Source organism: Dermochelys coriacea, chromosome 2 (genome assembly GCF_009764565.3).
Source record: "Dermochelys coriacea isolate rDerCor1 chromosome 2, rDerCor1.pri.v4, whole genome shotgun sequence".
NCBI classification, from domain to species: Eukaryota; Metazoa; Chordata; order Testudines; family Dermochelyidae; genus Dermochelys; species Dermochelys coriacea.
Window position 1 is genome coordinate 238,162,871 of NC_050069.1, and position 17,071 is coordinate 238,179,941.

A 17,071-nucleotide genomic window follows, 5' to 3' on the forward strand; every position below is an offset into this window, starting at 1 on the left:
AAGAAGGATTCAAGGAAAGAGCCTTCGTCTCTGGTCTGTTTGGACTCTTACAGAGAAGATGTACTAGATGCAAAGTGGATATCCCTAGAGACAATCTGGGTGCCCTGAAAAGACTTTTCTAGGAAACTGTCAGTTTATTATCTCACTGCCACCATTTGGAATTACAAACTGTCATTCACCTGTACATATGTTTTACCTGCTTTAACCTCTCAATCACTCTCATGCCCTTTTCTCAGCTAATAAATATTTAGATAGTTTACTATAGAATTGGCTGCTAACATTGTCTTTGGTGTAAGATCTGGAGTACCAATTAATCTGGGGTAAGTGACTGGTTTCTTGGGACTGGGAGCAATCTGATATAGTGTGATTTTTGCTTTGTGACCTATTATCACAAAGTCTAGTTTATCTGGGTGGCAAGATAGACTGGAGAGTTTAAGGGGACTGTCTGTGAATCCATGGTAAGACTGATATAGAGATCCATGAGTTCACATTTGTTACTGGCTTTGTGAAATCTAATTATAGAACATACCACCAGTCTGGATTGTCTGCCCTGTTTTCTGACAGTTGGCTCTGAGGTAGCACTCACAGTTGTGAGCCATTCCAGACAGTGTGACAAAATAGACTTTAAGTGAGTACAGGTAATGAGGCATAAAAGTCATAAATGGTTACAAGAAAAATACTGATAAAATGCAACTGATGCCTAATTTAACAAACTATGTTAAATTCAAAGCAAAGTTTTCTCACCACATGCTTTCAGCAGTCTTACCGACCAAACTTCTTAGGTTAGTATCCCTTCTTCAGTCCAACAAGTGCTTACTTTTTCCCTTGAGGTGCAGTGAATCAATGGGCAGAGAGTGAAAGTATTTAGATCAGCAATTTTCTCACCCCATTGAATGTTACAGTTCATAATACACCAATTTCCCTCTTAAACCTGGACCAGTCTCCTCAGGTAAAGTTGTCATCTTGTCAGTGGTTGGGAGTGGGAGGGGGGTGGGTGAAAGAGGAGAAAGGCAAAGGCAAGATGCTACTGTTCCTTATTCCATATAACCCTCAGTCCATGTGCTTGGGAAGACACTTGCCCAGACATCTCCCGGTGGGGTTTGTTGAGTCACAGTGACTGAGAAAACCACCATTGTGTGGACTTTGCATCTGAGCTATAGAGTTGATTAATGGTTGGTTAATACCCACCTGGTGTAGAGATTCTCAAATTTACGACATATTTCAGTACCAATCATGCAGGAAAATCTCATACCTTCACATACAATGATAGCACATACTCTCCAAAAGGATATTAGTGTTCGATAGATCAAGACTTTCAAAATGATACATCGCAAGGCATACTTTGTACAAAACATACCATAATTATATGACAGTGGTGAATAAGGGGGTTCCAGGGTGCTGCTTTGAGGTAGAGATTGCCACATCCTTTTTTATACCAGGTTTCTTCCCTTCTGTTTGTGGCTTGTACTCATTGGATGCTCTGGCTTGTATATAGGAATCAGACAGAATTGCTGTTTCCTGTACAGAACCCAGGGATTTATCCCAAATAACTTCTTTAATTTTCTCAGAGCATATGCTGAGGAAACGTTCTTGTGGAAAGAGGTCAAATAACTGATCATAATTCTCAGCCCCTTTCTCCTTTGCACATTTTTTTCATCAAATGACACATCTTTATATATATATATATGCTCCGTGACATTTTATAACCTTTTTTGAGGTTTCTGAATCTTAACATACATACGTTAGGAGTGTCATGGAGTCAGAGGGTCTGGTCTATGCTTCAGCCTCTCACCAGTCTCTGGGGAGCCCTGCAGTGGGCCGGGCACTAAGGATTCAGACAGTTCTGCAGGGGCAGGTCTGTGGCCTCCCCAAGACTCTAAAACTGCGTCTTCGGCACCAGTGAGTCCTCTCTCTCTCCATAGGCAGTGCCAGCCTTGTCACAGTGAGGAGAGAGGGCTGAGATAGGCTACACAGAAAATTGGGGTGGCTGTGCCCCCTTTGCAATGAAGCCCCAACCCTCTATGTGGCCCTGCCCCCTGTTCCTCCTTCTCCTCTCCCATCTGAGGCCCTGTCCCCTGGCCCAGGGCTGTGGCTGCTCCTCAGCTCCCTACCACTGTTTAACATCTCATAGCCGGTAACAGCCGCCAGGGTGGGGGTATCATCCCAGCTGTGCAGGGATGATACAGCTAACAGGGGTAACCCAGACTGAATCTGTGGGTTGGATCTCAATACAGTTTCCTGTAATTTTACAGATTAGTTGGATATTATTGGTATGCATTATTGGATATTATTTCTTAAGGTAGCTGTAAAGTTCTTAGTCCCAAGAAGGAAAGTAAGTATTTATTATAGCAATGGGTTATAATTAAGGAGATAGGTAAGTTTGCTATTTGCCTAAAAGTCTGCTGCCTTCCTCTTGCTATTCTATAACACAAGCTTAGAATTAATATATATTATTGAGACACAAGGCATGGCCCTATGTCCTGACTGGTAGAGCAACAGTGAGATCTAGCCCAGCCCTGCAGGGGGAAGATAGAGCAGTCAAGGATAACCAAAGCTGAATCTGTGGATTGGATCTCTATACAGGTACCTGTAATTTTAAGGAAGTCAGTAGGAAGACTGGGAAAACACTACAAAGAGTGAAATTGCAGACTGCAGGCCAAACGTCTTCAGGTGTACTATACGTGGAATCAAAGACAGTGTGTGAGCCTAACAGCTACAGTAATTGTTGGTTTTCTTTTCTTTCTTCTTTGAAGTTGTATATGTTCTCAGTAGAGTGTATGCTGAAAAAAGTGGTGGAGGAAACATTTCAGTGACCAAACCGGGGGGGACAGAGTCTGCACTCTGAGGAAGTCTTCCTGGCTTTTGAGACAAAGACCATGGACTTAGGAAAATATAAGGGGAGCAAAAAGACATTCTAGATATCCATGACTTAGGGAACAAAGGCGAGCACCCTCTAATTCTGTGAATGTTGGATCCTCTGGCCCGGAGGGTTATTTATGCTGGTAACTTGATATAAGTGAGAAAAATGGGTAGGCAAAGATTGTAACTTGTTAAAATTAAGTTTTAGACCCTAGGAAGTGTTTTTTGTTTTGTTTTGTTGTAACCATACCTGTCTCTCTTTCTCTTGTTTAGTAGCACTTAAATCTATATTCGTTATTAATGATCTTTTTCTTAGTTTTACTAAACTGCCTCAGTGCTATTATATTGAAGTAAAAGGTGAGTCCTCAGCTAACCTAACAGGCTGATGTGTATACTGCCTCTTTGTACTCAGTGAGCTTAATAATTTCTGTGAGGTAAGTCAATTTACTTATCAGTTCTATGCTACTGAGTTCTTCTCTTTGACTTGAAATATTTGCACAGACCATCGATTCCTGTCTTTGCAAGAGACTACAGCTGGATTTTCTGTAGGAACCTTCTAAATACTAAAAATGGAAACTATAATAGGATTCACTTTCTTTTTCTTCTTAGGAATCCAGTACCAGTCTTTACCATAAGACAGTTATGCACACACACAATTAATAATTTAAAATTCCTCTTTATGAACAACATTCCAAAGGTAAATCATTACAGCACAGCAGTTACAATAAATCCTACCTAGACTAACATCACTAACTAGAGATTTGTTATTTTCCTTTTAACTTAAGAATATAACACAGAGCCTAAACCTCCATTCCCTGGGAGGGGTTCAGCTGCCATGTCATCTTGCAGGAGATGCACATCTGCAGCTGTCTGTTCGGTATGATACCAAGAGTTCCATTCTCGTGGCCCACCTGGCAAAATCTTTCTAAATTGCTCCACCACGAATAACTAAATAGGTGTTGCAGAAGAGTGGATCTCAAGTTTAAGCCACCACTACCAGAGATCCCAAAACCATTGCGTGCTGACCTGGGTTGTGTCCCAGGAGAAGATAACTCGCTCTGTAACCAGCATCTGTATGTCCATCCAGTCTGGCTGATTGTAGCCTATTGCTCCTGAAAACTCCAACACCTTGAAAGTGGCCTGTTCTTTACTACATATGGGCTGGGGCAGGCAGATTTCTCACAGGGAAACTCTGGCAACCCTTTCAAATGTCACCAAATCATTTGGTTACATTTGGATCAGAAAGTGGCTATTAAACAGGGTGGCTGCTGGTGAGGCCAGATGGGTCAAAGGTGACAACCCAGTTGCCATCTGCTGCAATAGGTCCCGGGGTGCTTCTGCTGTTATGCAATAACCTGCTGTTGTGCACTGCCAGTTACTGTAGTACTTAAGTGCTGCTGCTGTTCCTAGGCCTGGTTTTCAATCAACCACTTTAACAATTTCTCTGCTTCCATGGTAATATAGGGCGCCCTACATTTAAATTTCATGAGAGAGAACACTATGAGAAAGCCCAAATAATGCTGGCATAATTTAACATGCCCTGGATGATATTTCTTTTGAAATCTTCACTAGTCATTTAACAAAGAGTAGATCAAATCAACAGAATACACCCAACAACATATATCCTGGATAGATTACAAGAGAACTGCAAATGTAAGACTGGTCACTGGATTATGTCAAGTGGGGGTATAATGCGTGACAAAAGATTACACAACAGTATGGAACTAGTTACAGCTCTTAATTATTGATCTCCAGACTATTTTCTGTAGCATTTTGGTACAAGGAAGTGTCATTTGTGAGGGGTTTTAGCTGGTCTCTATTCAAGCATTCTTTTAACTTTAACTGTATTTTTACAAAGTTTTTTTTGTTTGGTAATCTTTTAATATTGTAATATTTTACTTGATCCACATACTTTGTTATGATCAAAGGGCTTATCTGGATAAACAATTTGTGCATGGCAAACTGTGATATTAATCTACAGCACACATGCGTGCTGTGCAGTAACTATCCATGTGGATAAAAGTTCCATAGTGGGCTTCGAGCTACTCACATTAATTGTTAATCCTGAACAGTACAAAACTGTTATTTTCATACAATGCTAATTTAAGTCTGCAGATTAATATTTTGAAACCTTCAACATGTTCTTTTTGGCTGATATGCTGTATTTTACATTGTATGTAAATTTATGGGCAATCTGGATTTATTTTACCTTCAGCATGAAGCTGTTCGAGTTGATTTTTGTAAACCACTTCTTCATTATTCTGATAGAGGTAGGAACTTCTGTTGTGATTTTGTGAAATTGGAAAGAAATAGGAGCGGCAGTAGCCATTGTTTGGCTTTTTCATTCCTATATCATTAGGTAGTCTAATAACATTATCTGGTAGAAAATTGGCTCCTTTACTATCAGTCTGGTTTTCAGAACACCCAACATGATTTGGATTTTGTGTGTTACTAAAAGAGTTGCTGTTTTCTCCTATTGTTTCTTATATTTACTCTTTTGTTTGCTAATCTGCCACAAATTCCAAAAAATGTTTAAAATACTGGAATAAAAACAAGACCATGAACCGCTCCAAACAAGATAACGAGAAACATAATCTTAAAAAATGTTCTGAAGATGTAAGCTTGTGCTGCAGACAGCACAATTACTCCTAATATAGTGGAGATAGCACCTTGTATCACCGGGTAACCAAGAAGATACAGGGCATCAACTGCCTACTCATTCAGAGTTGACTTTTCACTTGAAACAAATGCATAGGATATATGAGCAGAAAAATCTACTGAAAACCCAATGGAAATGACAAGGTTAATCATAGATATGGAATCAAGATTAACATCCCAGTATGTCATGAAACCAGTAACGCCAACAATAACAGAAGCAATAGCAAAAGTTACCCACAAGGAGCAGAGCAGATTGAGAATAAGCAGCAAGGAAACACACAACATGACTCCAGAAGCAATTCCAGCATTCTGAATGGTGTTTGGCACTATTACAATAAACTGATCATAGTATATAAATGCTGGGTGATATACCATTAATGGGATCTTACATTCCTTGGCTAGGTCTCTTAATTGGTGTAAAAGGTTTTTCTCATCAACTGCAGTAGTAACATTCACTGTTTGAATGAAAAAACATGAAGTTGCTATTTCCTTATAGCGAATATCAATATCCCATTCAAACTCTGAAAATAATTTATATAGTTCAGATAGGTTACCCATGAAAAACACCTTTAGTATCTATATTCAGTGAACCAATTCTAGCAACATTCTCATACATTCATAGCCATGACTCTGAGAGACTCTTGTCCACATAGGAGTTATTTGCTAAACACTCATACAGTTCTCAATGTCATTACGAATGGATGGATTCCAATAAGGTACATTTTCTGTTATAGTGACCATAATACTAGGACCGTACTCTGAGAAATATTCATCTTCCCAGTCATAGTACCGAATGACATAAGAATCGTCAGTAGCCAGATTTCGCAGGTCTATACCTTCCTTCATCTGAGTACACCCATAAATACAACTAGCCAGGAACCCTCCATACAGCAACACCACAAACACTTGGGTCCAGATCTTTGTAAGGAAAGGACCATAATATTTACTAAAGAATTTGTTCATTGGATGTTCACCTTCTCCCCCAGAAGATTGATCAGAAAAGCCTCCTACATAGCACGTGTTGTACAAGCAGGAGCGATGAGGCTGAACAGTGTCCTTCACTTCTGTGAAAATTAACCAGTGTCTGTTGCCTTCTTCCCTTTTACCATTTAAAGCAAGAGCAGCTCCAAAGAATGTGATGTTGTTTAAATAGCAGAAGATGAAAGCAGTTTCTGTGTAGAGACAAAAGGACTTCACAGGCTGAAAGGAAGTCATGATCCCTATGTAGAAGGCTAAAACATCAGTGAGAGTGGTGATTGTGATAGACATTGCTGCCTCTGCATAAGTTCCAGCCATCCGCTTTTCAACTTTATTTTTAGGATTAGTCTGTTGCCAGCAGGAGATCATAATGAACATGTCATCAACACCAACCCCTACAAAAGGGAAAAGGTTAATAGCTTATTGTACATACCATCAACATCAGTTTCTGCAAACTAATACCACCTGCAAAACAAGTAAGTTAAGCCAGTAAATGTAATGAAGAAAGCTGAGCAATAAACATTGTGTTGACACAAAGTGAAGTTTTGGACCCAAAGAAAATAAATGCCCCCCCCCGCCACTCATATATGACCTAATGTATTAGATTTCCCCATTCACTTTGGCTTTAGGTGAGATTTCTCTCTCTCATTCGCTCTCTGTCTCTCTCTCACAACATTTCGCTGAAAGAGGAGCATGGCTGGGGCAATAAGGTATATCCCTCATTCATGATATGGAAAATATAGAACAGCTTTCAGGAGCATGGATCCACCTCCAATCTCACACTGAGCTGAATGGCCCTCTGATATTGTACCTTCCTCTATGACCATAGAAAACTGAGCCCCCCCCCCTTTTTTTTTTAACATTCTGCACTGCTGAATACCAGGATGGGCAAACACCTTGAAAATGAGGAACTTACTCAGTGATCTTAACTTTTAATTGTGCTGATTCCTGTTTCATGCTATGTTAAAATGGTCTCCTGCCAGGCATATTCTGCATTTCCACTTTTTCATCAAACCCATTTTTTCCCACTTACCCAGTATAAGAAATGGTGCATTTGCCACAGTCACAACAAATGGTACCCCACAGAACAGTAACAGTCCAAAGCTGCTTAGCACAGCTAACCCAGAAGACAGCACTCCAAATGCTGCAACCCACACTTTATTTCATACTCAATCAATCCTGGAAAATTGTGTAAAAAGCATCTTGTTTAGATTTTTGCATGCTTATATATATATATATATATATATATGTGTGTGTGTGTGCAATAGCATTCAAAATCCTTCTAATATATCAATTATAATTATGTTTTATCAAAGCAACTTTGAAAGCATGATTCTCATTAATACTTTACTGAGAGCATCACGAACAAACATTTTAAAATCACACCATGGGCCAAATCAGTCCTCAGTTTAACCAGCGCAACCATAGTGTAGTTGCATGAGTTTAACTGACAGCAGAATAGTTGTACCTCTCTCTTCCCCCATCATACAAGCATGGGTAAAAGTCAAAGTATTATGTTGCCACCTACTGGGAAACAACGAGTTGTGAACTCTGCCCTGCTTATGTAAACCTCAACCAGATCCTGTTCTTTGAGTTTTCTTTGGGTATGTCTACACTACGAAATTAGGTTGAATTTATAGATGTCGTTTTTTAGAAATCGTTTTTATATAGTCGATTGTGTGTGTCCCCACACAAAATGCTCTAAGTGCATTAAGTGCATTAACTAGGCAGAGTGCTTCCATAGTACCGAGGCTAGCATCGACTTCCGGAGTGTTGCACTGTGGGTAGCTATCCCACAGTATCCGCAGCCTCTGCCGCCCATTGGAATTCGGGATTGAGATCCCAATGCCTAATGGGGCAAAAACATTGTCGCGGGTTGTTCTGAGTACATGTCATCAGGCCCTCCCTCCCTCCATGAAAGCAATGGCAGACAATCGTTTTGCACCTTTTTCCTGAGTTACCTGTGCAGACGCCATACCATGGCAAGCATGAAGCCCACTCAGCTCACTGTCACCGTACGTCTCCTGGGTGCTGGCAGATGTGGTACTGCAATGCTACACAGCAGCAACCCATTGCCTTGTGGCAGCAGATGGTGTAATAGGGCTGATAGCCATCGTTGTCATGTCCAAGGTGCTCCTGGCTGCCTCGGTAAGGTCGATCAGGAGTGCCTGGGCAGACATGGGTGCAGGGACTAAATTAGGAGTGACTCAAGGAAGTCATTCTCTTTACTCCTGCGAGCAGTCCTATTGTACTGTCTTATGGCGAGGAGGCAGGAGATGAGGATGGCTAGTAGTCCTATTGCACCATCTTCTGCCAAGCAGGCAGGAGTTGAGGATGGCTAACAGTCCTACTGCACCGTCTGCTGCCAGCCAAAGATGTAAAAGATAGATGGAGTGGATCAAAACAAGAAATACACCAGATTTGTTTTGTATTCATTTGCTCCCCCTCCCTCCCTCTTTGAAATCAATGGCTGACAATTGCTTTGGTGAGATCTGTCAGGGGCACCTTGAAAAGTTTAATGGAGATTCAGTCCTGCCTGAAATACTGGGGGAAGGAATAGATCGGTGGGTTGAGCACTGGGTTGAGCATTGGCCTACTAAGCCAAGGGTTTTGAGTTCAATTCTTGAGGGGGCCATTCTGTGTGACAGTTGTTTTTGTTTCTTCTTGCTGTAAAGCCACCCCCTTTGTTGATTTTAATTCCCTGTAAGCCAATCCTGTAAGCCATGTCGTCAGTCGCCGCTCCCTCCGTCAGAACAATGGCAGACAATCGTTCCAGCCTTTTTTCTGTGCAGGCGCCATACCATGGCAAGCATGGAACCTGCTCAGATCACTTTGGCAATTAGGAGCATATTAAACACCTTACGCATTATCTAGCAGTTTATGCGGCACCAGAACTGGCAAAGCAAAACCGGGCGAGTAGGCAATGTCAGCACGGTTCCAAGAGTGATGAGGACATGGACACAGACTTCTCTCAAAGCACGGGCCCTGGCAATGTGGGTATCATGGTGCTAATGGGGTAGGTTCATGCAGTGGAATACCGATTCTGGGCTTGGGAAACAAGCACAGATTGGTGGGACCGCATAGCGTTGCAGGTCTGGGACGATTCCCAGTGGCTGCGAAACTTTCACATGCGTAAGAGCACTTTCATGGAACTTTGTGACTTACTTTCCCTTGCCCCGAGGTGCAAGAATACCAAGATGAGAGCAGCCCTCACAGTTGATAATCGAGTGGCAATAGCCCTGTGGAAGCTTGCAATGCGAGACAGGTACTGGTCAGTCGGGAATCAATTTGGAGTGGGCAAATCTACTGTGGGGGCTGCTGTGATGCAAGGAGCCAACACAATCAAAGATCTGCTGATATCAAGGGTAGTGACCCTGGGAAATGTGTAGGTCATAGTGGATGGCTTTGCTGCAATGGGATTCCCTAACTGTGGTGGGGCCTAGACAGAATCCATATCCCTATCTTGGCACCAGAGCACCAAGCCAGTGAGTACATAAACAGCAAGGGGTACTTTTCAATAATGCTGCAAGCACTGGTGGATCACAAGGGACGTTTCACCAACATCAATGTGGGATGGCCGGGAAAGGTACATGACGCTCGCATCTTCAGGAACTCTGGTCTGTTTCAAAAGCTGCAGGAAGGGACTTTATTCCCTTTATTCCCAGACCAAAAAATAACCTGGGGATGTTGAAATGCCTATAGTTATCCTTGGGAACCCAGCCTACCCCTTAATGCCATGACTTATGAAGCCATACACAGGTAGCCTGGACAGTAGTCAGGAGCTGTTCAACTACAGGCTGAGCAAGTGCAGAATGGTGGTAGAATGTGCATTTGGATGTTTAAAAGCACGCTGGTGCAGTTTACTGACTTGGTTAGACCTCAGTGAAACTGATATTCCCACTGTTATTACTTCTTGCTGTGCACTCCACAATATCTGTGAGAGTAAGGGGGAGACGTTTATTGTGGGATGGGAGGTTGAGGCAAATCGCCTGGCTGCTGGTTATGCGCAGCCAGACACCAGGGCGGTTAGAAGAGCACAGGAGGGCGCGGTGCACATCAGAGAAGCTTTGAAAACCAGTTTCATGACTGGCCAGGCTATCATCTGAAAGTTCTGTTTGTTTCTGATGAAACCCCCCCACCCTTGGTTCACTCTACTTCCCTGTAAGCTAACCACCCTCCCCTTCTCCCTTTGATCACCACTTGCAGAGGCAATAAAGTCATTGTTGCTTCACATTCATGCATTCTTTATTATTTCATCACACAAATAAGGGGATAACTGTCAAGGTAGCCCAGGATGGGTGGTGGAGGAGGGAAGGAGAAGGCCACACAGCACTTTAAAAGTTTAAAACTTATTGAATGCCAGCCTTTTGTTGCTTGGGCAATCCTTTGGGGTGGAGTGGCTGGGTAGCTGGAGGCCCCCCACACCGCCTTCTTGGGCATCTGGGTGAGGAGGCTATGGAACTTGGAGAGGAGGGCAGTTGGTTACACATGGGCTGTAGCGGCAGTCTGTGCTCCTGCTGCCTTTCATGCAGCTCAACCATACGCTGGAGCATATTAGTTTGATCCTCCAGCGGCCTCAGCATTGAATCTTGCCTCCTCTCATCACGCTGCCACCACCTTACAGCTTCAGCCCTCTCTTCAGCCTGCCACCTCTCCTCCCGGTCATTTTGTGCTTTCTTGCACTCTGACATTGTCTTCCTCCACACATTAGTCTGTGCTCTGTCAGTGTAGGAGGACAGCATGAGCTCAGAGAACATTTAATCGCAAATGTGTTTTTTTCACCTTCTAATCTTCGCTAGCCTCTGGGAAGGAGAAGATCCTGTGATCCTTGAAACACATGCTGCTGGTGGAGAAAAAAATGGGACAGTGGTATTTAAAAAGACACATTTTATAGAACAATGGGTACACACTTTCACGGTAAACCTTGCTGTTAACATTATATTCATAGCACATGTGCTTTTGTTACAAGGTCGCATTTTACCTCCCCCCACCACGTGGCTAACCCTGCCCCGTGGCTAACAGCAGGGAACATTTCTGTTCAGCCACAGGCAAACAGCAGGAATGGCCACCTCTGAATGTCCCCTTGAGAAAAGCACCCTATTTCAATCAGGTGACCATGAATGATACCACTCTCCTGAGGATAACACAGAGAGATAAAGAACGGATGTTGTTTGAATGCCAGCAAACATACACTGCAATGCTTTGTTCTGCAGTGATTCCCGGCTATGTGCTACTGGCCTGGTGTGGTAAAGTGTCCTGCCATGGTGGACGGAATAAGGCTGCCCTCCCCAGAAGCCTTTTGCAAAGGCTTTGGTAGTACATTCAGGAGAGTTTTATGAAGATGTCCCTGGAGGATTTCCGCTCCATCCCCGGACATGTTAACTGACTTTTCCAGTAGCTGTACTGGCCGTGAATGCCAGGGCAAATTAATCATTAAACACACTTTCTTTTAAAGCATGTATACTATTTAAAAAGGTACACTCACCAGAGGTCCCTTCTCCGCCTGGTGGGTCTGGGAGGCAGCCTTGGGTGGGTTCGGGGGGTACTGGTTCCAGGTCCAGGGTGAGAAACAGTTCTTGGCTGTTGGGAAAACTGGTTTCTCTGCTTGCTTGCTGTGAGCTATCTACAACCTCATCATGATCATCTTCCTCATCCCCAAAACCTGCTGCTGTGTTGCCTCCATCTCCATTGAAGGAGTCAAACAACACGGCTGGGGTAGTTGTGGTTGAATCCCCTAAAATGGCATGCAGCTCATCATAGAAGTGGCATGTTTTGGGCTCTGACCCGGAGCGGCCGTTTACCTCTCTGGTTTTCTGGTAGGCTTGCCTCAGCTCCTTAAATTTCACATGGCACTGCTTTGGGTCCCTGTTATGGCCTCTGTCCTTCATGCCCTGGGAGATTTTCACAAATGTTTTGGCATTTCGAAAACTGGAATGGAGTTCTGATAGCACAGATTCCTCTCCCTATATAACGATCAGATCCTGTACCTCCCGTTCGGTCCATGCTGGAGCTCTTTTGTGATTCTGGGACTCCATCATGGTCACCTCTGCTGATGAGCTCTGCATGGTCACCTCTGCTGATGAGCTCTGCACTCACCTGCAGCTTGCCACGCTGGCCAAACAGGAAATGAAATTCAAAAGTTCGCAGGCCTTTTCCTGTCTACCTGGCCCGTGCATCTGAGTTGAGAGTGCTGTCCAGAGCGGTCAAAATGGAGCACTCTGGGATAGTTCCCGGAGGCCAATACCATCTCCAGCCGTGGGTAGGAGAATGTATATAAGGAGCGAGGGCGGTGTGGATACTAGTCTAATAGGTTATACTGGCTGTATAATGACTGTGCCTAATAGGGTACAAAAGGTGAGTGAGTCCAAACAGCAAAAATTAAGATGTTTGTACACCAATGCGAGGAGTCTAGGTAACAAAATGGAGGAACTAGAGCTACTGGTGCAGGAAGTGAAACCAGATATTATAGGGATAACAGAAACATGGTGGAATAGTAGTCATGACTGGACTACAGGTATTGAAGGGTATGTGCTCTTTAGGAAAGACAGAAACAAAGGTAAGGGGGGTGGAGTAGCATTGTATATCAATGATGAGGTAGAATGTAAAGAAATAAGAAGCGATGCAATGGATAAGACAGAGTCCGTCTGGGCAAAAATTACATTGGGGAAGAAAACTAGTAAAGCCTCTCCTACGATAGTGATTGGGGTGTGCTATAGACCTCCGGGATCTAATTTGGCTATGGATAGAGCCCTTTTTAATGTCTTTAATAAAGTAAATACTAATGGAAACTGCATGATCATGGGAGACTTTAACTTCCCAGATATAGACTGGAGGACCAGTGCTAGTAATAATAATAGGGCTCAGATTTTCCTAGATGCGATAGCTGATGGATTCCTTCATCAAGTAGTTGCAGAACCAACTACAGGGGATGCCATTTTAGATTTAATTTTGGTGAGTAGCGAGGACCTCATAGAAGAAATGGTTGTAGGGGACAATTTTGGCTCAAGTGATCATGAGCTAATTCAGTTCAAACTAAATGGAAGGATTAACAAAAATAAATCTGCAACTAGGGTTTTTGATTTCAAAAGGGCTGACTTTCAAAAATTAAGGAAATTAGTTAGGGAAGTGGATTGGACTGAAGAACTTATGGATCTAAAGGTAGAGGAGGCCTGGGATTACTTTAAATCAAAGCTGCAGAAGCTATCGGAAGCCTGTATCCCAAGAAAGGGGAAAAAATTCATAGGAAGGAGTTGTAGGCCAAGCTGGATGAGCAAGCATCTTAGAGAGGTGATTAAGAAGAAGCAGAAAGCATACAGGGAGTGGAAGATGGGAGGGATCAGCAAGGAAAGCTACCTAATTGAGGTCAGAACATGTAGGGATCAAGTGAGACAGGCTAAAAGTCGAGTAGAGTTGGACCTTGCAAAGGGAATTAAAACCAATAGTAAAAGGTTCTATAGCCATATAAATAAGAAGAAAACTAAGAAGGAAGAAGTGGGGCCGCTTAACACTGATGATGGAGTGGAGGTTAAAGATAATCTAGGCATGGCCCAATATCTAAACAAATACTTTGCCTCAGTCTTCAATAAGGCTAAAGAGGATCTTGGGGATAATGGTAGCATGACAAATGGGAAGGAGGATATAGAGGTAGATATTACCGTATCAGAGGTAGAAGCGAAACTAAAACAGCTTAATGGGACTAAATCGGGGGGCCCAGATAATCTTCATCCAAGAATATTAAAGGAATTGGCACCTGAAATTGCAAGCCCATTAGCAAGAATTTTTAATGAATCTGTAAACTCAGGAGTTGTACCGAATGATTGGAGAATTGCTAATATAGTTCCTATTTTTAAGAAAGGAAAAAAAAGTGATCCGGGTAACTACAGGCCAGTTAGTTTGACATCTGTAGTATGCAAGGTCCTGGAAAAAATTTTGAAGGAGAAATTAGTTAAGGACATTGAAGTCAATGGTAAATGGGACAAAATACAACATGGTTTTACAAAAGGTAGATCGTGCCAAACCAACCTAATCTCCTTTTTTGAAAAAGTAACAGACCTTTTAGATAAAGGAAATGCAGTGGATCTAATTTACCTAGATTTCAGTAAGGCATCTGATACCGTGCCACATGGGGAATTATTAGTTAAATTGGAGAAGATGGGGATCAATATGAACATCGAAAGGTGGATAAGGAATTGGTTAAAGGGGAGACTGCAACGGGTCCTACTGAAAGGCGAACTGTCAGGTTGGAGGGAGGTTACCAGTGGAGTTCCTCAGGGATCGGTTTTGGGACCAATCTTATTTAATCTTTTTGTTACTGACCTTGGCACAAAAAGTGGGAGTGTGCTAATAAAGTTTGCAGATGATACAAAGCTGGGAGGTATTGCCAATTCGGAGAAGGATCGGGATATTATACAGGAGGATCTGGATTACCTTGTAAACTGGAGTAATAGTAATAGGATGAAATTTAATAGTGAGAAGTGTAAGGTTATGCATTTAGGGATTAATAACAAGAATTTTAGCTATAAGTTGGGGACGCATCAATTAGAAGTAACGGAAGAGGAGAAGGACCTTGGAGTATTGGTTGTTCATAGGATGACTATGAGCTGCCAATGTGATATGGCTGTGAAAAAAGCTAATGCGGTTTTTGGATGCATCAGGAGAGGCATTTCCAGTAGGGATAAGGAGGTTTTAGTACCGTTATACAAGGCACTGGTGAGACCTCACCTGGAATACTGTGTGCAGTTCTGGTCTCCCATGTTTAAAAAGGATGAATTCAAACTGGAGCAGGTACAGAGAAGGGCTACTAGGATGATCCGAGGAATGGAAAACTTGTCTTATGAAAGGAGGCTTAAGGAGCTTGGCTTGTTTAGCCTAACTAAAAGAAGGTTGAGGGGAGATATGATTGCTCTCTATAAATATATCAGAGGGATAAATATAGGAGAGGGAGAGGAATTATTTAAGCTCAGCACCAATGTGGACACAAGAACAAATGGGTATCAACTGGCCACCAGGAAGTTTAGACTTGAAATCAGAAGAAGGTTTTTAACCATCAGAGGAGTGAAGTTTTGGAATAGCCTTCCAAGGGAAGCAGTGGGGGCAAAAGATCTATCTGGTTTTAAGATTCTACTCGATAAGTTTATGGAGGAGATGTTATGATGGGATAATGGGATTTTGGTAAGTAATTGATCTCTAAATATTCAGGTTAAATAGGCCAAATCCCCTGAGATGGGATATTAGATGGATGGGATCTGAGTTACTATAGAAAATTCTTTCCTGGGTATCTGGCTGGTGAATCTTGCCCATATGCTCAGGGTTTAGCTGATTGCCATATTTGGGGTTGGGAAGGAATTTTTCTCCAGGGCAGATTGGAGAGGCCCTGGAGGTTTTTTGCCTTCCTCTGTAGCATGGGGCATGGGTGACTTGAGGGAGGCTTCTCTGCTCCATGAAGTCTTTAAACCATGATTTAAGGACTTCAATAGCTCAGACATGGGTGAGGTTTTTCATAGGAGTGGGTGGGTGAGATTCTGTGGCCTGCGCTGTGCAGGAGGTCGGACGAGATGATCAGAATGGTCCCTTCTGACCTTAGTATCTATGAATCTATGAATTGCATCCACAGTACCTCAGATTAGACCCAGCAAGGCCGATTTCAGTGCTAATCCCCTTGTTGGGAGTGGAGTAAGGAAATCGATTTTAAGAGCCCTTTAAGTTGAAAATAGGGCTTTGTTGTGTGGACGGCTGCAAGGTTAAATCGATTTAACACTGTTAAATTCGACCTCAACCCCTAGTGTAGACCAGGGCTTTGCCTCCTTGCCTCAGAAGTGAGGAGTCCTTTCTTCTGCTCTCTTTCTCTCTCACTATCTTGCAGAGATAATAAGGAAAAAAGAGAAGATAAGAAAAAGGAAAGAAAATGGAGAGAGGCAAGAAACCTGAGGGCTCTGTTTTAGTCTGGAGGGAAAGAGTAAAAGGCAGAGGGTCTGAGCTCTGCCACTAAGCTTCTGCCTTTTGCAGGAAGGGAAAGGCTCAACTAGGGCAGCCATTCAATTGGACATTGTCTCCCACTTCTGAGGTAGTTTCCAGGATGTCTAGTCTTTGGCTGTCTTATACAACAAGTTGGCTCCCCGATGAGAGTATGTGGGCCGTAGCATGCTGCCTCTCTGCCAGACCAATATTAGCACCCTGCCTCAGGCTGCAGCCCTATTTTACAGTTTACACAGCTGTGTAATAGCTTCTCTATCCTTCACAGAGTCCAGCGGTCTCCCAGCTGGTCCTAGTGCTGATGAGTCCAAATCTGATGAACATTATCAGGAGCCAATACTTTTTCTTTTGGCCACATTATTTAATACATTGCTTGGAAAAGGAAAGTATGCAGGTTATGTTGGGAATGTATATCTTAGTTTGGTGTGAAATAAATGGTTTTAGTGCATCTTATTCCTTCATAAATGAACACACAGGGCTTGATCTGGCAAGAATCTGAGGACTATCAATCCCCACTGAAGTTAACAGGAGTAAAGAGGACTCCATTTCTGTCTATAGAATGCCTACCAAGGCAGTATCTAAGAATCTTGCAAGAGATGCTCAG

At 42.8% G+C, this 17,071-nt stretch overlaps 1 protein-coding gene across 1 annotated transcript; it reads right to left on the reverse strand.

Moving 5' to 3' along the window:
• Positions 1-5,292: 5,292 nt before the first annotated feature.
• PTCHD3 (patched domain containing 3) lies at positions 5,293-7,658 on the reverse strand (the record flags this gene model as incomplete). The annotated part of the gene is given in 4 exon segments (XM_038389112.2): positions 5,293-6,078; positions 6,080-6,183; positions 6,186-6,890; positions 7,529-7,658. Coding segments are annotated over 4 exon segments (1,446 nt in total), but the record flags the coding sequence as incomplete, so codon positions are not given.
• Between the last annotated feature and the right edge of the window lie 9,413 nt (positions 7,659-17,071).